Genomic DNA, 24,023 nt, shown 5'->3' on the forward strand with positions numbered 1-24,023 from the left:
ATGCCCCAAATAGTCAATAATTTAAAAGTCTGACAATAATAAGTACTGGCAAGGACATGGAGCAGAGGGGTCTCTTATAAGTCACTGGAATGCCATAAATTGGCACATTTGATATTAGCTAGTAAAGTTGGACATGCGCCCATCCTGTGACCCAGAAATTCCACTTCTAGGTAAATACTCTGAGGAAGCTCTTGCACAACTGCACCAAGAGGCATATAAGAAAGTTATTCCCAGCAGTGTTTATAAACCCTTACACCAATAAACAGGAGAGTGGTTTAATAAACAGTGGTGTATTGAATCAATGGAATGCTCTATAAACAGTAAAAAACACACACACACACACACACAAACTACAGCTTTATGTGGATATATCTTATAAACATAACGCAGAGTGAAAGAAGCGAGTCTCAAAAGAATAAAAAGAGTATGATTTTCTATAAAATCCTCCAAACGAGTCAAAGCTCTATTTTAGGAATTCATAAATACATGATTATAAATAAAAGCAGGTAATAATAAGAGTTAACACCTATGTAGCACTTACTATGTACTACTCTATGATTAGTAAACGGACATTCTCTGGTATTTGGAATGCTCTTCCAGACATTGCCATTTACTGACCACCTAACTCATCTTTCATGCCCCAATGCGTATGTTATTTCCTTCATGATACCTCGTCTAATATACCCTACTTTTTGTGACCTCTACTTCTTATCAATGCCATTAGCACACTATTTGTACTGATACGATTAGCACACTATTTGTACTGATACGATTGACATAAAAAGAGATGTTAACTCTAAGAGATGTGCTCATCTTAAAAATTTTTTAATTAAAAATTTATAAATTAGAAATCTCACAAATATGCCCCCATCCCAGCCATGACCAATCAGCACAGGTTTTAGAGAAGAGTAATAAAAAGCAATCCCAATGAATACAAAGTTACCTCAAATGAGTGTTCTTCCATGCACTCCACAAGGTCATCGACTATTTTCACAAGTTTGTCTATGATAGAGTAATTACTCAAGCCTTCAGAAATATTTGAAAACTTGTCCAGAAGATCAGTCAAGCTGACTGACAATTGTTCCACCATCTCGCTTATCCAACAATGACTAGGCTGTAAGAAATTGAAAGAAAAGAAGATAAAGCACCTATTTTAAGTACAGGTGGATTACCTGTGGATTACCCTTCAAAGCCATCAATGTTTCAGTCATGGACTCCCGGACAAAGGATTTCCTTATATCAGAACAGGTTAGTTCTTATGTTTTGTTTAAGTCATACCTAACATCTGTTTCAAAATTTACAAATGCATAAAGATCAGAGGAAACTGTTGATGGTAAAGATTTTGCTCTTCCATGGAAGTAAAATTAAGACAAGAAGAGCCAAGACGGAGTCCTTGACAAGGTTCAGATACTAATGGAATTTAAAAGAACTTTAGGCCCAGAGGAAACTACAAAAATATTATTGTGGGAGAGAGTCCTAGTCTTCAAGGAACTTCCAGTCTTTTGGTGAATTGGAAAATGAATCAGTGGATTAATAATAGCTTATTTTTCTAAAGACCTTGATAGATTTCAAGGCTTCTTCATAGATGAATTCTCGTGCGTGTTTTTTTTTTTTTTTGGTACGCGGGCCTCTCACTGTTGTGGCCTCTCCTGTTGCGGAGCACAGGCTCTGGACGCACAGGCTCAGCAGCCATGGCTCACGGGCCCAGCCGCTTTGCGGCATGTGGGATCTTCCTGGACCAGGGCACGAACCCGTGTCCCGTGCATCGGCAGGCGGACTCTCAACCACTGAGCCACCAGGGAAGCCCCCCGTGCGTGTTAAAAAAAATAAAAAGTAGCCCTGGCAGAATGTGGTCTGAGAGAGAAGCACGTTTGCCTTAGTGGCAGGACCAGCTACATAATTTGTGCGGCCAGTGGCAAAATGGAAATGTATTTATTGTTCAAAAACATGTTCAGAAAAATGATTAAGAGTTTCAAGATGGCGACAGCAGAGCATGAAACCAAGCATGGAGCCCCCTGCCCATGAAGCCAGACCTGCCCACTGGTTAGAAGCTCAAGCCTTGGAGTCAGATATAACTGGGTTCAGTTCTGGCTGAGACTCCAGACAAGCTACATAAATTCTCTGAACCTCACTTTGCCTCTCTATAGAATGGGAATAATGGAAACAAGGTAGTTTTGAGGAGATGAGGTACATAATTTGAATGTAAGTTTCATGAAGGCAGTATTTTTATAAAATCTTGTTCCCTACCGTGTCTCCTGGGGCCTAGAACAGTGTCTGTCATATGGGAGTTGCTCAGAAACTACTTGCTGAACTGATGTAGGTGTGATTAAAAAATGAATGAGAGGGGCTTACCTGGTGGCGCAGTGGTTAAGAATCCGCCTGCCAATGCAGGGGACACGGGTTTGAGCCCTGGTCCGGGAAGATCCCACTGGCCACAGAACAACTAAGCCTGTGAGCCACAACTACTGAGCCTGTGCTCTAGAGCCCGCAAGCCACAACTACTGAGCTTGTGTGCCACAACTACTGAAGCCCACGTGCCTAGAGCCTGTGCTCTGCAAGAAGAGAAGCCACCGCAATGAGAAGCCCACACAATGAAGAGTAGCCACCGCTCACGGCAACTAGAGAAAGCCCGTGCACAGCAACGAAGACCCAAAGCAGCCAAAAATAAAAAATAAATTAAAAAATAAAAATGAATGAGAAAAAATACTCCATCATAGGGGTCCATGTTTTTCTGGAAAGGGCTAGATGGTAAATATTTTAGGCTTTCTATGCCAAGAGGCAAAAATCAAGGATATTGTGTAGGTCCATTTATACAAGAGAAAATAAATTTCCACAGTTTCTTTTATTACAAAGTTTAAAAGGTAATGATTATACTTGGATATAATTTCTTTTGCATAATAATTGAATTTAGGGCTTCCCTGGTGGCGCAGTGGTTAAGAGTTCGCCTGGCAATGCAGGGGACATGGGTTCGAGCCCTGGTCCGGGAAGATCCCACATGCCGTGGAGTAACTAAGCCCGTGCACCACAACTACTGAGCCTGAGCTCTAGAGCCTGTGATCCACAACTACTGAAGCCTGCGTGCCTAGAGCCCGTGCTCCGCAACAAGAGAAGCCACCACAATGAGAAGCCTGCGCACTGCAACAAAGAGTAGCCCCCACTCTCAGCAACTAGAGAAAACCCTTTTTGCATGCAGCAGCGAAGACCCAGTGCAGCCAAAAATTAAATAAATGAATAAATAAACTTAAAAATTTTTTAAATTTCTTTTGTAATACAGGTCTACCAGTAAAAAGAATGGAATGCTTTATTTTGGGTCAACATTTTGCTTGGGGTTAAAAGCATTCTCTATCATCAAGTAGACTGTAAAGGTTTATCTGTAAAAAACAAACTCAGCTACCTGTCCATATAAAAGTAGGCAGCAGACTGGATCTGGCCTATAGGGTATAGTTTGCCAACCCCTGCTATAAATGGCTGTGGATCAATAAAGGTTTAGATTATTAGGAAAAACTTCTTAGTATGTTAGAATGGATTATAATTTTTTTAAATTAATGTGACATCACTTAAAATATAATCATTGGTCATAAATTCACATACTTGGTATACTGTAACGTTATCTTCTCTCTTATAAAGATCTTTAAAGTAAAGGTCCTGATTTATTTTTTTAACTCTGTTAAAATGTTATACTGAGAAAAATAAGATAATTATTGGCAAAGATAAAATGGTCTTGGCTTATTAAGATCCTAAATAATTTAAAATGACTCCTATTGTAATAAAAATGTTGTAATCAGGGAGAGTACCTGATGCCATGTAAAACGAATAAAACCACTAAACTTTATTTCTTTACCTACCAGCAGAATATCTCTGTGGGGGAAGGTCGAGTAATTTATGTATTCTAAATTATACAAGAGGGCCATTTTACATTTATTTAACAGAACAGTTTTAATTAATATGATTCAGCTGAAAGGGAAACTGGCTTATCTACAGATAGGTAAGCTGCAATTTCTGGAAGCATAAAATGCCATTCAAAACTTTTAGGGAGTGTTGGCTCTGGCTTCAGATAAGTAGAATAAACAAACCCCTAAATGGGAATTAGTTCAATTAGGCCATTTCATTTGACACATCAACCAAGTTCTCAAAGACTCTGTTTCCAAAACATGTTGAGAATGAACTCTTTGTTTTGTAAAATTAACGCTTATCTCAAGCATATGCAAGTTCATATTTGCATCGTTAACAAGTCTCTTTACAAGCTGTCAGTCTTTCTTTTGGGGCTGACTGCTCTCCAAGTTTCCGCCTGTTTAGACAGTGATAATTCCCTTTAGATAGTCAGCCCTATCAGCAAGGGGCAGATTTCCTAGGATATAGGAAACAGCACATTCTGTAAATACTGCCTTAATAGTACTTATTCGGTAGAACAGCCTTCACCAATTCGTTCATTCCGTTGAAATTGTGCAAATTTTTCCATGGCAAGCAGATCTCATGTATTAATCTTTTCAAACTCTGTCCTTGCTCCACTTTGTCAATAAGCTTGCCTGTCCTCTCAGATCCTCTGATGTGTGGGAACCAAAATCAAATTCCCTTGTTCTGAACTAAGGTACTCCTTTTGTTTCTGTGGTCTTTGCCTTAAATGAACAGGTTGGTTTTTTTGTTGCTGTTGTTTCTTTTTGGTTGTGTTTTTTGTTGCTTTTTTGTGGTTAAAGCAAAAAAGAGTTTGTTTGTATGTTTCTTATTTTTAACTGGGAACTCGGGGGGTGCTTACTGCCACTTCTGTTTGTCTCTATTTTCAAATGAACTCTATGTTTACATTCCATATTCAAGTTCTTATTTAACTATGACTACTCGCCCCATGGCCACCCACCCTTGTTTTCACATACCTAATCAACAGTCCAAGCAATCAACTTTTCCCAGTAACATTTTCAACCCTAAACCTCTAATTTCTTAGTTAAATCCTGCCTAGCCCAATATCTGCCCTTTTAGAAGGACATTGAGTCAATGTCCAATTGACTCAAAAAAATTGATTCAATTTTTATGAAAAATTCGTTGATATTTGATATAAAACTTCTGGACTACACTGGTGAAAAATATATTTCTAAATGTCTTTAACTGTATTTCATTCATTATTCATTATTGGAAAAGACTAATCCAAAGTTCTTTCTTGTCACTAAATTTGTTTAAACAGTTCTATTTTAGCTTTTAAAGATTAGTGGATTTATTAAAGATAAAATTGAGGTAAACAATATTAAATATTAGCCAGTTTTAACTCGTCTGCCTGCAAGAAAGGAAACCAGTTTTGACAAGAATATCAAGCAGTTTCGCATTTTCTTTTTAATTAAATATAGTCAATGATTTGCAGAGAGAACAAAACTCAGTGAACTAAATATTTCATTTCTGAGATGATAGGAAGTCTCTCTGTTTTTCACCTCTTCCAAGATTATGATTAGGAAATAGATAATTAAAAGTTTGAGGGTCACAAATTTAATTTTTTCCTTTACCTTAATAACAGGCATTATTGTCACTCTTTATCTTTCAGAGACCATTTTAAACAAATAGTTTTATATAAATATTAACTCACAACATATATCAGAAGAATGTAAGATATACATAATGTTCTTTATTTCACTAGAAGAATGTGAAGAATTAATAAAGTTGATAAAGTCACCCAGGATGTCAAAGAGGTGATGTAAGGAGTACCTTTCAAATTCCTGAAGTACACATAATTTAATGTTTTATTCACTCATATACATACAAAAAGAAATATAGTTTTTGCTTTGAGAAACTCCAAACTTCTTAACTCCATACTCTTAATTTCTTACCTTCTTTCTTGGTAGCCTCTGTCTTACATTTTCTGGGCCAATTATAGCAGCTCTATTTAGGACTACTGGAGCAACACATGCTTTCTATTCATCTTTGTATGTGTGTGTGTGTGTATATATATATATAATGTATATACATTATATATATATATTATGTATATATATAATATATACATTATATATATTATGTATATATATAATATATACATTATATATATTATGTATATATATAATATATACATTATATATATATTATGTATATATATAATATATACATTATATATATATATTATGTATATATATAATATATACATTATATATATATTATGTATATATATAATATATACATTATATATATATTATGTATATATATAATATATACATTATATATATATAATGTATATATATAATATATACATTATATATATATATACACACACACACACATATAACATGTATCATTCTAGAATGCTAACTGAATCAATGATATTGACTCATTGTCCTTGACCTGCGAGCATGCCACCACAGAAGATCTGGGTAAAAACTGTGAACTTCCTAAGGGATTTTAAAATACCATAAGCACCAAATTAATGATTTAACAATTAAAGATATAAAAACTACTACAATTGAAAGCATTCTAAACATAACCAGGAATATGACCGCTTCCAAAAACCAACAATGAACATTTAAAATAGATGATATATGAATTTCATAACATGTATGACATAATACCTCTGTGGACCCAGAACTGGTAAATTTGAGTTGCTGGCTGAAATAAAAACATCCTGGGGACTTGCTAAATCTGGCCTGCTTTCTCATCTCCATCCCTGCTTCATTTAAGAAACTGTTCCGGTTTAATAGTAGAAAACATTTGACACACTCTTCCACATCAGTCTTAGATGAAGAGAGTCTCTAAGAGCAGTCACCATAAGCCTTTTGGAATTAAAATCTGAAAGTGGACAAAACATACTCTAACATTTCTTCATGGATGCACTTGGCACTACTTTTCCATTTGGTAACTGTCTTAGGTACGTGTCTGCTTCCTTAGTGGGCCTCATGTAGTTGTCTGCACTGTGAGGGATTTCTCCACAACGGAGCTGGGGTAAAATATCCATTAGAGACTCAGAGGGAGGAAAGGCCTGGCTCATAAGCTACGAGGCTTCTGAGGAATAGTCACAGGCAGTCTTCACCCCATCTTCTAATCCAACCAATCGAATTACCAGGATTACCACCCAGTTTGATCGCTTTTGTTTTGTTTTCTTTAATGAGTGTCAACCCTCAATCTTGCCAGAATTAGAGAATTAGAGGTATGGATGCCCAGGGTACAAAAGCATTCCTTTCTTTCCTCTTGTGCTTCTAGCATTTACCTACTGGCTGGGCAGACAAAAGAATCTAGAGCCATGCCACTGGAATCACAATGGTTTAGATCTGGAAGAAATGCTGAAGACCATCTGGTCCAGTCCCACCAATTTCATAACTGAGAAAACCAAGGCCTAAAGCAGTGAAGTTGCTTGCCAAGATTACACAACAAACTTAAATATTAGAAACCAAGACTCCCAAGCACTCGTCTAGTTCTTTATCAGTGAATACAGTCAAAGCACATACAGCTGCAGTATTTTCTTCTGCTGGGCTCTCCATGACTCATGTGTCTCACATCTGGACGAGGCACACTGGTCCTTAACCTCAAGAGATTTCTTAAGAACTGGAAGTGGCTCTGTCTCATTTCAATGAATCCAGAGCTATACTACAGAAAGAAAATTTCTCCCAGCAATCGTTGCAACCAAAGAGCAAATGCTAATCGCCTTTAGCGAACTCTCTCTGGTTTTTACTCTTAGGGCTAGAAAGCTGACACTCCCTGCCACTCTCAAACATTCCATGGGCAGGCAGATTTAAAACATTCCTACAATAACACTTTGTAAAATATTGTGTGCTCACATTACTACTGTAGAGTCTCCAAAATCTTAACGCCCTTTTAGATGAGCTGGGTTTTGTCATTTATTTTAGTCTTCTGTCTAAACAATTAATTTGGGTTTTCAGTGTTCACTGTAGACATCTAACTTTGCATTTTCTTGTTTGAATTAAAGTGATGTAGAAACCTCAATCTGATTAAGATGGTAATCAGTCCAAACACTATAAATATGTGATGTTTCCCGGGGCAGGCCTATAAATGGCCTCTGAACCAGACACAAAATAGCACATGAGGAAGGATCAGCGTGGGGAGGTGAGGGCAGCAATGATGAACTAGAGGCTGTGTCTAATTCTAACTCGGTTAACACACTTCGTGATTTTAGGCAAGTCACTTATTCAGAACTTCAGTTTCTCTATAAAATACAGGGGTCTGTCTAATCTGTGCTAGCTGATAGGGGGTCCGTTAGCCACCTTCAGCTACTTATCGCTCAAAATGTGGCCAGTGTGACTGAGGAACTAAAATATTACTTTTGCTTAACTAATTCAGTCTGTTGAAAGTTAAAAAATCAATACTTGATTTGGTGACTGGAAAACTTTTAAGTATGTTTGGAAAAGCTTAGGTATGGGAATATGCATTTTCAACTGTAAACTTTATAAAAAGCTAAATGAATAAATATTTCTGATGAAAATTAATGTCTTACTGGAGTGTACTGTAGGTATGAAATACACAGTGGGTTCTGAATAAATATAAAAAAATGAAAACTATCCCACTGATAATTTTATATTGATTGTAAGGTACAATGATAACATTTTGAATATATTGGACTAAATAAAATTTAATATACTTAATTTTTCCTGTTCCTTTTTATTTTTTAAAATGTAGCTACCGGACAATTTAACATTACATATGTGGCTTCTATCAGATAGTAATGGTCTAGATGTTCTGAAAGTATCTTAATATAATCACTTATTTATTAAGATGGGCCCTGTACTTTGAGAATACAAAAGAGCCACTTAAAAATCGTATTTAATCTTATATTTTATTCACTTACCTAACATTTTACACTTACTCCTTTGAAATACATACTCTATTATATGAGAGATAGAAGTAATTAAGTACAGTGTCTACTTGACTGACATCTATTTCTATAGGGAGCACATCAAATCATAGGGGAGGATTCTGAGGATCCACACTTACAAATAGTGAACTTGCCCTGCAGCCACAGCTGACTGAACAATAGTGCCCTCCTGAGCCAGATGGGTCAATCAGAAAGTCCCTCCCCAAAACTGGTAGCAATGATAGGAACTGACAACGAGTCTCTGAGCAGGGTCAAAACCAATATGTAAATGTGGGAGCTCTGGGGCAGCGATATGCCCCCCAGGTGACTGGAACAGAGAAAAATTCTGCGCAGGCAAAACAGAATGAGGCAGAGCTGCAGAGAAGGGGAAAGGAAAACCTGGTAGCTTTCCAATCCTGGCTCCAGTCCCTTCATGAGGCCTGGCTGCATCCCTATCCTTGACTGGAATGCTATTCTTCAGTCTCCTTAAAATAATGGGACTTTTTTGTTTTGTTTTGTTGGTAAAGCTTGAGTTCATTACTGTTAGTGAGAACCAAAGGAATATAAACAAATGAGATGGGCTCCTCAAGATTTGGAAATCACGCATTTTTTGCCAACAGTTAAATGTTTACTGGTAAGTAGTTTTTGAGTAGCTACTACCTGCTTATATGGTAAGGAAATACAAAGGAGTAAAAGATTTGATCCCTAATCTTTAGATAAATACAGCAAAAAGAGAAAATATAACAACAAAATAATTGTGATGACATAGGACAATCATTGTACGTATACTATATCTTGGGTTTTTCATATCTTAATTATTTCTCACAACAGTACTTTGAGACAAGTCCATAACGCATACGATTTTAAACAGCTATGTAAGCAATGTATGATCAAGTACCCCAAATGATTTGTTTCTGGACAAATTCTATAGAAATTCAGAGATAATAAACTAAAAGGTAAGGTCCACAGAGCAGATACCACATCAGTGTTGCTGACTACTTGTCCCCCACAAGCACCAAGCAGAAGCACAAAATAGGGGTGATGTCAATTTTTAGTGGCCAAATGATATGGGGAAGAGAGCATGGTCTGGAACACTAGGAAATGGTCTTATGAGAAAGAGGGTTCTTAAGTTGACCTTGGAGGCAATGACCACTAAAATGCTTTTAGCCCCAGGGTATTGTGTAATTCTGTGGGTAGAATTTGGATGAGAGGACGGGAGAAAAGAACATTCCTAGCAAAGGGAAGTAGTACTAGGCAGCCTTGGAATTGAGAATAAGCAAGGTGATTCTAGGAGGCAGGGATGCATCTGGCTGGAGGGGCGAGTCTGTGTTGGGGAAGAACGGGTATTAAGATGAAGTGGTTTTGGTGGGGCAAGATTAGGGAAGGTCAAGAACATCAGATTCAGGAATTTGGCTTTCAGCCTTCAATCGCTGAGAACAATGAGAAGGTTCTTGATTAAGGAAATGACTCAATAAAAGTAGCGTAACAGAAGGCTCACGGAAACCATGATTCCTCAGAATTGCATGATACAGCTCTTAGACCTAAGAGTTTTTACAAAACGCACACATATCTAAAAGAAGATAACAGTGTGACATTGAGGTGCAGATAATGTGTGATGAGTTACAGTTATTCGCCTCATCATCAAAATCTTGTAGATTCTATTCAATTGGTGCCTCAGGGAAATTACAAGTGATTACATGTTAGGGCACTTTCCTCCTTCCTTCCTTCTTCATTTTCTTTCAGCAGATAATTTATTAAGTGCCTATCATATGTTGGACACTGAGGATAGAAGAGCAAGATTATACAATGCCTGCCCTCAGGAAGTTTACAGGTGAATAGAAGATTATCAACTAAATTCCACAAATAAACAAAAGCACTACTACTCTGAGGAGTGCTATGAAAAGAGTTTCTAATAGGAGGATATGGCTTCCTCAAGGAGAGGGAAGGCTTCCTTAAAGAAGTGAAATTGAAAATGAAAGAGTCAGACAAATAACAAATGCTGGAGAGGGTGTGGAGAAAAGGGAACCCTCTTACACTCTTGGTGGGAGTGTAAGTTGGTGCAGCCTCTAGGGAGAACAGCATGGAGGTTCCTCAGAAAACTAAAAATAGAGCTACCATAGGATCCAGGAATCCCACTCCTAGGCATATACCCGGACAAAACTACAAGTCAAAAAGATACATGCACCCCTATGTTTAGAGCAGCACTATTTACAATAGCCAAGACATGGAAACAACCTAAATGTCCATCGACAAATGAATGGATAAAGAAGTGGTACATATATACAATGGAATATTACTCAGCCAGAAAAAGGAATGAAATAATGCCATTTGCAGCAACATGGATACAGCTAGAGATTATCACACTAAGTGATTAAGTCAGAAAGAGAAATACAAATACCATATGATATCCTTATATGTGGCATCTAAAATATGGCACAAATGAACCTACCTACAAAACAGAAACAGACTCACAGACATAGAGATCAGACTTGTGGTTGCCAAGGGGGAGGGGGGGAAGGAATTTGGGGTTGGTGATGCAAACTATTACATTTAGAATGGATAAACAATAATGTCCTACTGTATAGCACAGGGAACTATATCCAGTCTCCTGGGATAAACCATGGAATGGAAAAGAATATGAAAAAAAAGAATGTCTATATGTGTATAACTGAGTCACTTTGCTGTACAGCAGCAGAGATTGGCACAGCATTGTAAATCAACTATACTTCAATTAAAAAAGAAAACCATAGAAGGAAAAAAAAAAGAAAATGAAAGATTCAGGAGTTACCTAAACAAAAGGATTGACAAGCACTCTAGGTACAGAGAAAGGCATGCAGGAAAGGAACAGTGGCAGCAAGGAACATGTGAGGTTGAGGGACTGAACAAGAATTTGGAAAGGTGCCAGATCACGAGAACCTTGGAGGCCTTGTTTAAGGAGCTCCTTTTCCTAAGAACAACCATTCAAAGCTTATGAAGAGGAGGGGTAAAATGATCAGGTGTATTTGTTTTGTTTTGTTTTTTAAAGAAGAACCACCCTGTCTTCTAAAGAAGAGTTGAAACCTCACATAATAAATCCTGGAATGGCGAGGGAGATGAGAGTATCCCAGAGGGAGCAAACCAGGCAAAAGAAGGTGGGGACAGTTGAGATAGTAAAATCGTGCAGGAAGGGTGCTACAGAGGGAAGATGGCTGGGAGGCATATTGTTAGAATAACATTATGTATGGCCAATGGCTTATTTGTTTAACCTTGTCTTTAAAAGAATAATGATTAAAAACTGACAAGACAGTAAAGACTGGTTCAGGTAAAAATCATCAATAGATGCTAAATCCACGAGAGAAATTTTGATGAAGAACTGTACATGGTCTTCAAGTGTCTCCCCAAAGATTGCTGCTTAGTTGTTAATGAGTAAATACACAGAAATGGTGGAACACCTGAACCAGGAGATCAAAACATGCAGCAAGAGAAGATGGACATTGTGTGCCTTTGGATGTGATAACCTGAGGACACGTCATCACTTAATGTAGCGTCACGGCTTGGAATGCTTATTCTGAATATAATCATTAAAAAACATTAATTGTTTCAAAGAGAAATATTTTATCGAAAGGGGAGGGCTGTATAACTCAAAAATTTCATTGTCATAAAGACAAAGAAAGGCTGGGAAGTCTTAAAGTAAGATCAAAGAGACATGATGCATTAGTTTCCATGAACTTAGTGGGCTTAAAAGAGCACAAATTTATTATTTTATAGCTCTTGAGGTCAAAGTCCAAAATGGGTCTTCCTAGGCTCAAATCAAGGTGATCACAGGGGCTGTGTTTCTTCTAGTGGCTCTACAGAAGAATCCCTTTCCTCGCCTTTTCTAGCTTTTAGAGATCTCCTGCATTCCTTGGCTTGTGGCCCCTTCATCTTCAAAGCCAGTAGTGTAACATCTTCTCTCTGGTCCCTAAACTCCTGCCTCCCTCTCATAAGGATTCATGTGATCAGACTGGGCCCACCTGGATACTCCAGAATATTCTCCCCATCCCCAAATCCTTAATTACATCTGCAAAGACCCTTTTGCCATGGAAGGTAATATAGTCACAGCATGAGACATCTTTGGGGGACCATTATTCTGCCGATCATGGATGATATTAAAATGCAAATCATGATCCTAGATTAGATCTTGTACTAGAGGGAAAAAAATGCAAAAAAAAAAATTTGACAAAATTGAAATACAGCCAATAGATTGAAGTATTTTAGTTACTGCTAAATTTATTGAAGCAGACAACCATACTGTGGTTACGTAAGAGAAAATCCTTAGGAAACACACACTGAAGTATTTTAGGGGTTAAACAGCCATTTTGTATACAACTTACTCAACGGGTTTAGAAAAATAACACATGTGCACACAGAAAGCAAGCATTTAGTAAAGCAAATGAGGCAAAATGTTAAAAATAGATGAATCTGTATTAAAAGGCATATGGGTGTTCTTTAAATATTCTTACAACTTTTCTGGAAATTTGAAAGTATTTTCAAATAAAAAGTTAGAAGAAAACTGATAAATATGTAATTTAACTAAAAAGGGACGAATTTTTTTACTCAAATACCACAAGCAACTCATAGTTTATATCATTTTAGAGGGGTCAGAATGACAGCAGATGTGTGGCCCAAATTCAGCAGCTCAGTTTTTGTTCTTTCTATAATAACATTACTTGTAACTGGAAAGGGTCAGAAATGTTTAGGATTTTTTAGTTTAGGAACTTAAAGGAAATCCTAACAGTCTGACACTATTATAGTTTCAAAGAGTTTAAAATAAAATTGGTAATTATTGTTAAATTTAAATACCAACCAGTGGATCACACCCTGCTATTTGTGAGAGACAATCTGCTGGGTAATTTTCTTAAAAGACCCTTAGAAAAGTAACCTCCCCTTTTCAGGAGTATTTAGCTTATTTTTAAAACAAAAGCAAAAAATAAAGTGTATTCTACCCTATTGCTTTCTTCTGCCTAGTGCCTCTGGAAGAATTTTACTGCTCTGGCCCCAGAGAATCTTTCTGGTACCCATACTGGCTCCCACTCTACCCTCTGTTGTTTAAAGACAAAAGATACAGCAGCTGGGGCTCTGACCACTGACAAATAATCAGGGGCCTCTCCACTGGGAAACTCCTCTGGTCTTGGCAGAAACTAACATTTTAAAATGAAGGTAAAACAAAGCGTAAGACCCCCTATTTCTACCCAAAGGCCTATGCACGGGCTTGTTTTTCTTGCCAACGGCGGTAGCCAAGAACAGAGTTTCTCCAGTTGTGCCAGGACAGTGTGCCAAGACCAAATAATAGCGGACTTTTCTCAATTACAGAAACAAGAAAAAAAAAAATATAGGTGGCAATGAATCAGCTTTATTTTTACAAGTTTAGCTCTTGTTATCAATAACCGATATTGAAATCTATGATTTAGCACAATCTATGATTATACTAGCACAATCTATGATTTATACCAGCATAAAATAATCTATTTCACTATTTTCAGTTTAACATTGTTTTTCAAAGAGTTGCATGATTTCTTTGAGAGAGCTTGGCAGTGCCAGGCCTAAGTGCTTCTATAGTCAGGAGCAGGGTGCATCTTTATTACTTAGATACTTCACTTAGAACACTTTTCCTTGCTATTAAATTATTTAGATACCCACATTTAGGGTTAAAAGTCAGATGACCTAGGGTTTCTTTTTAAGGCTCTATCACTTTCTAGTTGTTTAACTTTGGGCAAAATGCTTCTGGGTTGTAAAGCTCAGGGTGTCATTTGTAAAATAGGAATCACAGTAGCTATCCTGCTTTCCTCGCAGGGTTTTTCTGATCATCCAAGGAGATTAAAAACATGAAATCATTTTGAGAATAGAAAAGCATTATGAAAAGGCCAGCTACTCCCCCCGTCCATTATTATTAAAGTTTTTGAACATAAGGCTAATTGATGTATATGTTTCTTAAAGTGTCTCATAAAGTGCTAGCTCCATAGTGTTTCCTAAACGGACACTTGCTGAGTGAGTAAGCAAATGATTAATTAAGTTTCAGGCTGCTATAATGTTATATTATTATTTCCAGAGAACTCTCCTAACTCAATAGGACATTGACCTAGACTTGCTAGGTCAACAAAGAGGATAACTTGTTCAACAAGAAGGTACATGTTCTAAGGAATTCTAAGGAACGTAGTAGAGAGTAAATATTTTAGTATAAACGAATGAAAAGAAATATGCCTTTCAAGAGAATGCTCTTGAAATGACAACCTTATAGTCTTTGAAAGACGTTTTAAACACAGCACTGAGTGGCGTGCTTAACATACTTGAACTGGTAATAATTTTGATGGACTCGTCCACAGAAAGGACTCAAAGTTTAAGACAACTTGCACAAAGTCGATGTGTAATAAGTATTTTTGTTAAGTTATGGAAAGATGTCAAGTTGCAGAGCAGAGAGTAACGCAAATGATTTTAAATTAAAGGAACAATACAGTAGTTAAAATGAATCAACATGGAACATGTTATACGTCAAAGGCATGTTGCAAAATATAAGCAAGTTGCAAAGTGATACATGCAGTATAATGGCATTAACATAAATATGCAAAAAATTGGTATCTTATGAATGGATGTACAGTTTGCAATCAAAGTATTAGAGCAGGGCTACTGTGGGCTGTTGCACTCAACACAGCTCCAAGGGGGTGGTATCTTCAGGTCAAGCCTTGAAAACATGCACTGGAATGAAAAATTCCAGCTCAGAATACTTATTCCTAAGAGACAAAGTGAGCACTAATGGGTATAGGAATGGGGCTTTAGTTATATTTATCATAATTCAATATTAAAAAATACATTTGAAGCAAATACTGCACAATGGTACCATTTGACAAGCTATGTGATGAGTACACAGGCATTACATTATTCCCTATGCTGGAAATATTTCTTTATGTATGAATACTGCTACTATGTAATGAGAAAAACAAAATTGCTTAGTTACAGTAATAAAGGAGTACCTATAATCATAGCCACATATTTTTATTGTAAGGTTTTAAGAATCAATCACATTGCAAATAAATTCAGAGATAAAACATTTGTGTTCTCAAATTAACTCAAATTAAATAGGAGACTTATATAGGACCTTTTCAGGTATGAAAATAATTTACATAATTTTACACTCAAGCCTTTTTTGGGGGAAGACTGAAGGAAAGAGAGAAATCAGTGGCTAGCTCTAAGGAAGGTGATCTTATTTACTTTGGGAGTACAGGTGTAAGACACATGTGCTGAAATGCTCATCCAAAACTAAAGTTTAGCAGTTGCCTGAGGAAAAAAAATATGTAAGTCAAATTCCAAAGATACCTTCTTCAAATTCTGACAATTAGCAAACTCCTAAATGGCAGATAATTTCCTATCTCAATATGAATGAATGATCCCATCTCTTTTGTCAGCTACCAAAATGAAACCCAGAAATGTACAGTTTACATACCAAAACGTCCATCCCGGGGACATATCTGAGGGTTATCTTATAGTCTTTTGGAAGATTTGCCACCTACAGAGACCAAAAAAAAAAAAAAAAAAAAAAAAGGAAAAAAATATCTGTAAGAAAATCCATACATATCAGTCATATTGTTTTTAGTGGTTTGGAGAAAAACACCTACAAACCTATTATGCTTTTAGTTACTACTGAATTTCAATATTTACATATATAGTGATTTTTCATTCTTGATTTCCCTTTGCAATCAAAGGCACTCTCCAGAAATAAAGTGATAATACGAATCTTTTTTCCTCCAAATTCAGTTATGGGTGGCTAAGTATAATCTACTGAGTTTTGGAAACATGATTTGAATTTCAATTTCCATCTGTGGTCTTGGAATTTCCCTCTAGGATTATATTCCTATTTGTTCCTCCAAAGGATCAGTAACACAGTATATTTTTCTTGTAAGTGGTTTACCAAGTGATATATCAACATCACCAGGGAATCTGTAGAAACGCAGTCGCGGGCCACACCAGACCTACTGAATCTCATGTAACAAGTCCTCCAGGTGACTCTGATGTACGCTTAAGTTGGAGAACTACTGTTCTACGTTGATCCTAGAAAAAAATGTCTGCGAAATTTCAAAAGATCAATGATACTTATGAGTGGCAAATGCTTTATCACTTAATTACTTTAGAAAGATTCAGTTCTGTGATATAACTTAATCAACTTAGCTGGTGCTGAACGTTTGAGCTGCCTCAAGTGTTTACCTAGCTTCTTTTAAAGGCTTTCAAAGACTAGCTAACCCATTTCCACCAGTCACTGTGGCAATAAGTTGAACAAGCACCTGATTTAGAACCAGGGAATTTGGAACAAATCTAAACTGTACTTTGGTTTCTCTCATCTGTAAAGTGGAGATAAAAGTACCCATGTCTGAGAGTCAATTTATGAGCTGAGATGAGTGAATGTGCCAATCAATCCATATTCTTCACTGAGAGCTATACTGTCAACTGACTTCCAAGGCACACATCCTGGTAACTTACAGAGTTCTAGGTTCACTTGTCTCCTTTTCTACATATAGTACCACCTCTTACATCTCACCCTTCTAGCACAGATAAAATTTCCATCTGTATCATATGGCCCGTTTATAATATGTATAAACTGACTTAGCCCATTGAGTCTTAAAATAATATACAATGTAAAAAAAGTGGTTTTGCTTTATTATATCCTCAATGGGTCTACCTTGCCTTGGTGGACTCATTTTCCCCTTTACCCTGTCTCCAAAATCATTCCTATTCCCCATAGTAAGCTGGGATGTTGTGCATGTTTGCCAGACTAGGTCATCTCTGACAAGTCTCCCAGAACACAATCCATATGGTTTTTTCTTGGCTTTGCCAATAGCTTCTGGAATCTGAGAACAATTTGGTGAGAAAAGAATCTAGTTAAAGGCATAAGCAGTCAGAGGGGAGCCAAGGAAGTAGATGATCCCACTGTGCATGCTACCATTCTACTTCCAATGGTACCATCTCCCACTCATCTCAGCCTCCAGCCTAACACTTACCAAATATTTATGATGTGCTGGCACTGTGCTTATCAAGGGCTTATGTTGCATGATCACATCCAAGCCTCAGAATCCCTTTCACATACTATCTCTATTTAATGAATGAAGAACTTAAGGCTCAAAGAGGTCAAGAAACTTGACTAAGTTCACACGATTACTACGTGTTAAGTCTGGACTAGAACTCAGGTCTCTGACAGCAGAGCCTCCCTTGCCTCTTAGCTCAACTACATATTTTCATCTATCTACTCTCTGCACACTTGTCCTAGATATTTTCCACTTGTGAGGCTCACCATCAACCCTCCTCATGCCACCCCCAATAAAACAGTAAAGTCCTGGGCTTCCCTGGTGGCGCAGTGGTTGAGAGTCCGCCTGCCGATGCAGGGGACACGGGTTCGTGCCCCGGTCCGGGAGGATCCCACATGCCGCGGAGTGGCTGGGCCCGTGAGCCATGGCCGCTGAGCCTGCGCGTCCGGAGCCTGTGCTCCGCAACAGGAGAGGCCACAGCAGTGAGAGGCCCACGTACCGGACCTTGTTATTTTATGTAAGCCCCAGTGGAAGACATAGCTGACCTAAAAGCTGGAATCAGAACGAGCAGCAACATTCTGTTTTGTTATGAACCAACCGTGTAAATGAAAGTCATTCCAGATGGAGAAACATGGCAAGAAGTGGCAGGTGTTCTGAACACAAGCTGCTTGACAATCTAGCCGTCCTTAAGCACAACTAACGTTATCAGAAAATAAACATAGAATTGACCGAACTGGTATTCAGATAACTTAGGATCTGAGTATGTACCGAAAGGGCAGAAAAAATGTAAGCAATATGCTGGCCAATTTTGTTTTATTAGTAATCTATACGTAAAAATTGGTGCAAAGAAACCTTACGAGAAGTTCTCTGACCAGCACACTGAAATCTCCACACCTTACCACTTGGGGGGTATATAATAATAATTTCTGCATTAAACTGATTTACTGATATTTAATTTCTGGTAGAACTGAAAAGTAATACTATTTTTGAAAAATGCTTTACAGTTTAAGTTTTCATACACAGTCTCTATCACGACCCCAGAGATATGTTATTAAGCCTATTTCACAGAAGAAAACACAGAGAGGTTAACTGGCATCCCAAGGTCACAGTCATCAGGAGTACCTACTGGAGGTAAGGATACAAATCTTGGCGCTGTGCGCTGGTCTCAGCACAGTTATCTACAGATCAGTCTCCGCATTATTACTTTCTTGGCTTGCATTGGTTTGTTTCCAATTACATTTGGAAGAGAAATTAGGAAGTCAAGTTGTATATTTTTATGGCTGCTTCATGAATTATTATATTACTTTCCAAGCATTTATAGTATGTTAAATAGCATTCAGAAAGCACAGAATTCTCTTATGTATATTGAGCACTGTGGAAATTTGATAAGAGTAGAGGGAGCCTTTGACCTAGAACTAGGAAGATAAGCTGTTCCTTCCAAGCAGTTAGTTTGATGTAGGCCTCACAACACAGGTCCCGGGGACACACTGCTCAGGTTGGATCCATGTCCTGCCACGTGCTAACTCAGAGATCTTAGGCAAACTACTTAATCTTCTTTAGCCTCAATTTCCACATGTGTAAAATGGGAATCATAGAATCGAGCTAGTGGATCTATTAAGACTAAACAAGGATTATATAACTTGTTTAAAATACTTAGTGCTTGAGCATGGTGTATGAATGAGTATGAGTATTTATTATTAATTGCAAGGGAGTGGGACATTCTAGGTATAGGGTTATATGCAAAGACAAAGACATGGGAGACCAGGGACAGATCATTCAGGCTCTAGCAGGTAGGAGGTAAGAAATACCCTGGGAAAGCCATTATTAGTGAGGGACCTAAATGTCGGGCCAAGGAGGCCAAGAGGGAGTCAGTGAGGTCCAGCGCGACCAGTTCCAGTGGAACAAGTTCCAGCGGGACCAGTGAAACCTCTGCTCCTCGTCTGTAAGATGAAGAGGGTGAAGTAGATAACTATGAAAAATTCAGTCTGATTTACCTTTCTCATGGAATTAAGCAGTGGTGCTACACTGCAGGTGTTTAAGCTGGAAGGGAACATGACCGTCAATTTAGAAAGGTGAGTCTGGAGGGAATAGAGACTGGGGGCAGTTTAGAACACCATTAGGAAAGTACTGAATATGTAGCAAGGAGAGAATAGAGACTGGGGGCAGTTTAGAACACCATTAGGAAAGTACTGAATATGTATTAAATATTTATACAGAGACCGTACGCTGAAAAAGCAGAGACGTGGTTTAGATTCCAGGGAAGCATACTGTTGGGAGGGTGAAATGGATACATAACCAAGGCTCCAGATTTTGAAAAAACCAATCTATTCTCGTAAAATATGTTCAGGGCAAAAAATAAAATAAAATAGAACCTAACTGGTGGAAAATTTACCAAAGGTCCAATTATTCCAAAGGTCCAATGAACTTTGTGGTGTGGAGTGTGAGGATGTAAGTACTGTGCCAGATCATTAAATGCATAAAACTGCAAAAACAAGTCACTCTGTGATGGTCTCACTCTACTACTAGACGGGCCCATTTGCTATCTGTTTTTGGATGTCTTAAGGACTGACCATACTCAGTGACACGAGGAGGCAAAATGCATACGAGAATGGCATGTAGAAATGCCGGAAACCCAGCCAGGAAAAGGTCTTTGCAAGCCAAACAGGCACTGGCTGCCCACCATACCCTGCAGGTGTTTGGACTCAGGAGAAAAAGAACTCAAAGTCAGAACATTTAACTCCCTCTCTAGATCACTTATCTAAAATCTTTGGATTTCATGATTCAAATATCATTGAGGTCTCTAAGTCTCATGAAATCAGTGCCTTCTTGGACATCTTTAGTGAGACACACTTGTCTCAGTTGTTTCTCTCAAGTTCTAGATAAGAATCAAAATGCAGCAGTAATAACTCATGATTCCCTTGACGCTACATAAAATGTTGCACATATGTGAACCTTTCTGAGGAAAGAGTCCAGTTTTCAGAGTGCTGGGAGACCCAGAGAAGTTTAAGAATCACTGCTGTAGAGCAAAAAACCTAACCTTCTACGCTTATATTTTAAATATCCCAGTTCACTCCTGCAGCAGTTTACTGTAATGCTGGTTGTTCAGTCTTCAGAAATAACACAGGACAAAGATTTTTGCCTTTAAAAAAAAAAATTAATTTATTTGGCTGTATTGGGTCTTCATTGCTCCACGCGTGCTTTTTCTAGTTGCGGCGAGCAGGGGCTATTCTTCATTGCGGTGTGGGGGCTTCTCATTGCGGTGGCTTCTCTTGCTGCGGAGCATGGGCTCGAGGCACGCGGGCTTCAGTAGTTGTGGCTCACGGGCTCTAGAGCACAGGCTCAGTAGTTGTGGCGCACGGGCTTAGTTGCTCCGCGGCGTGTGGGATCTTCCTGGACCAGGGCTCGAACCCGTGTCCCCTGCATTGGCAGGCGGGTTCTTAACCACGGCACCACCAGGGAAGTCCCAGCTTTTTGTCTTTTTATTTCTCCTTATAAGCCATCTCTTGTTAATGTTGACTAAAAATCTAACTAACCAAGTTAATTACCCTTTTTTTCCCTTTAATAACGACTCAATTAGTGATTTAGAAAAAATTAACATGACAACTCAAAGACTTTTCTGGGTCATATTTTCTCAGTGAAGAATATCTAAATGAAGTTAGATGACCCTCATTCTCCTTTCAGATAGAAGAGATTAAAAACATTTTGGTTTATTTCATAGACACACTTTATAATGTGGATTCCAATTAAGTAGTATTAATTGAACTTCTATAATACGACTGCTTCCTAATCATAAGATAAGGTGACTACTACCTAGGAAATAAAATTCAAGAGGATGGAATGCTAATTCTTAAATTGCAGTTGATATTGACATCTTAAGTTAAAACATCATAAATTATGAACTGGGTTCTTATGCTCTAGAGATGGGCAGTTAGGGGTTCAAACCTCTATTCAGCTCCCTGTTTCCAGGTGAGGATTGTCAGGTTACTAACCATCACCAGGCCTCAGCTTCCTAATCAATAAGCTGTTGGTAAAAATAATTACCTCCTAGGGCTGTGATGACTAAAAGAGAAAATCCATACAAAGTGCTTTGCATGGATACTCACACAATAATGATTACTTTAAAAAGTCAAGGAGCAGGAGATTTTGTACCTAAGTGGTTTATCTTATAATGGAAGAACAATTTTTTCTTTATGATAAGATTGACATGCTTGGTAACATAGCCCACTACTTGTCAGTTTTTACGACTATTATTTCTAATACGCTTCTGTCCTTTCTTTGCATTAAGTCCTAAATTTACCTTAAAACAGAGAAAAGAATTTTCTACTGACCACAGTAGCAGAAATTTAAATGCTAAATATTGCAAACTAATCAAAATAAACTTTAAAAACTCTCCAGCTATCAAACCATTGTTCTTCAAGGGTCAAACAAAATTATGTGAGACCTCTGCTTTTAAAGAGAAGATATGCTTAATAAAGCTCAGAGTTCACCTAGAAATGGGAAGTCTCAGAGACTCCAATCTTCCATTTTAAGGCAGTGGTAATTATATCCAAAGAACATCGTATTTGAAGAAGAATAAAAATTCCACATCATTCAAAACTGTCCATTCAAAGTGTGAAATTTGTTATCTAAGTATATTTTTATAATCTTCCATTATTTTAAACTCTAAGAGTCATGTATTAATATAATCTACTTAAAATAAGTGCCTACTTCAAGACCAGGAAAACCACGAATTCTTGACTTTTAATTCTACTCTACTCATTTGTAGACTGACCTTGAAAAGACAGAGTAGTTTCACCTTTACAAGATGGGGCTGGGACAGCAACCTGCCTTAAACATTTTGAGGAAGACAAATAATTACTCAATAGATAGTAAAAGATAAAAAGGTTTTTAAAAAAGCAACAAAGTCATATTCAATTAAATTCCCCCAAATGAAGGAAAAAATACCACAAATGAAAGGAACAGCAGGAAGAAAAAAAGGAAAAATTAATTTGAACTATTTCAATATTTGGATTCCTCCTTATATTAACACTTAAAAATCATTAAAAGCTACAGCTGAACCATCCCATAGATACAAGTTTTTAGAGTTTCATTCATCCCCTTCCCAGACACTTGACCCTTTCTTTAGGTAGGTCTGAGTTTGCCATTTAAAACAAGTCCTGCAACATTTTTTGGAAACAAAGCAAAATGTTCTGTAAATAGATGAACTATTATGCTGAGTAAACATGCCAGAAGGATTTCAAACAAAAACCAGGGGATTGCAGGGGCAGTAAAAAGTGTTCAATAAGAAATTTAAAAGGAAATGACAGTAAAGTCATAAATCGTGTGCTTCTGTGACATGAGAATCACCCCAAGCAAACAAACTTAATGTTTGTGGGCACAGTGCAAGGTGCCACCTAAAGCAAAGGAGGAACTGGCAGAATGGGCAAAGGAATGATTTCAGCTGAAGAAATTACTATGAAAAGCAAGGTAAAAAGGTACTCTCAACCCACTTTCTTTTTCTCAAATAAAATGTACCAAAGTTATGTCTGCAAAGAAACCAGATCCTCTTGTTCGATATAACCTCCTTTTGTCAAGGCATAACTGAATCTTTCCAAAAGGTACAAGCTAAAAAAAGTATCTCCATGGAATAAAAGGATCTCAGAGCTAAAAAGGGTCTCCCAAGTTATCGGATTTAGTAGTTCTTATCTTTTTGGGTGTCGCAGACGTCTCTGGGAAGCAGATGAAAGTTATACATGCTCTTCTTAGAAACACACATAAGGCACACGTAGGCATAATTTAGAGTTCCATTTGCAAGAATTTCAAAGTTTATGAATCCTAGATTAAGAACTAAGTATTGATCATGTCCTAGTTCCTCATTTTCAAAACCACAAGTTGAATCCCAGAAAGGTCTAGGGACTTATTTGTCCAAGGTCACACAGCTGGGTAATAGCAGAGCTGGTATTCAAACACCCCGGTAAGCCTGACCTACTTGAAGATGCTTTTTTGCCCCACTGTTCTCTAGAGAGAGGCTGTGATTATCTATATCCATAAAACTCAAAAGTGACTCATGTTGTTGCTTGAATTAGTGAAATTATGAGTTTTAGGCTAAGGATGGGAACACAGCTTCTTTTCAGACATGGAAACAACCCAATATTGTAAGTATTATGGCCTAAGCGGTCCTGCCACTTCTATGCAAATAACTATCACCTGGCATATTAGTCAGAAACATTAACGTTCCTACA

At 37.6% G+C, this 24,023-nt stretch overlaps 1 protein-coding gene across 1 annotated transcript in view; it reads right to left on the reverse strand.

The window, feature by feature from the left end:
• KITLG (KIT ligand) overlaps positions 1-24,023 on the reverse strand; it is an 84,461-nt gene that overhangs the window by 19,681 nt on the left and 40,757 nt on the right. Inside the window, exons 3-4 of the mRNA XM_082850518.1 lie at positions 16,230-16,292; positions 944-1,114 (exon numbers count right to left, since the gene is read on the reverse strand). Coding sequence (XP_082706644.1) covers positions 944-1,114; positions 16,230-16,292 — 234 coding nt within the window. The remainder of the gene's footprint in view (positions 1-943; positions 1,115-16,229; positions 16,293-24,023) is intronic.

This window comes from Leucopleurus acutus (genome assembly GCF_964270905.1).
Source record: "Leucopleurus acutus genome assembly, chromosome: 11".
Lineage (NCBI taxonomy): Eukaryota > Metazoa > Chordata > Mammalia > Artiodactyla > Delphinidae > Leucopleurus > Leucopleurus acutus.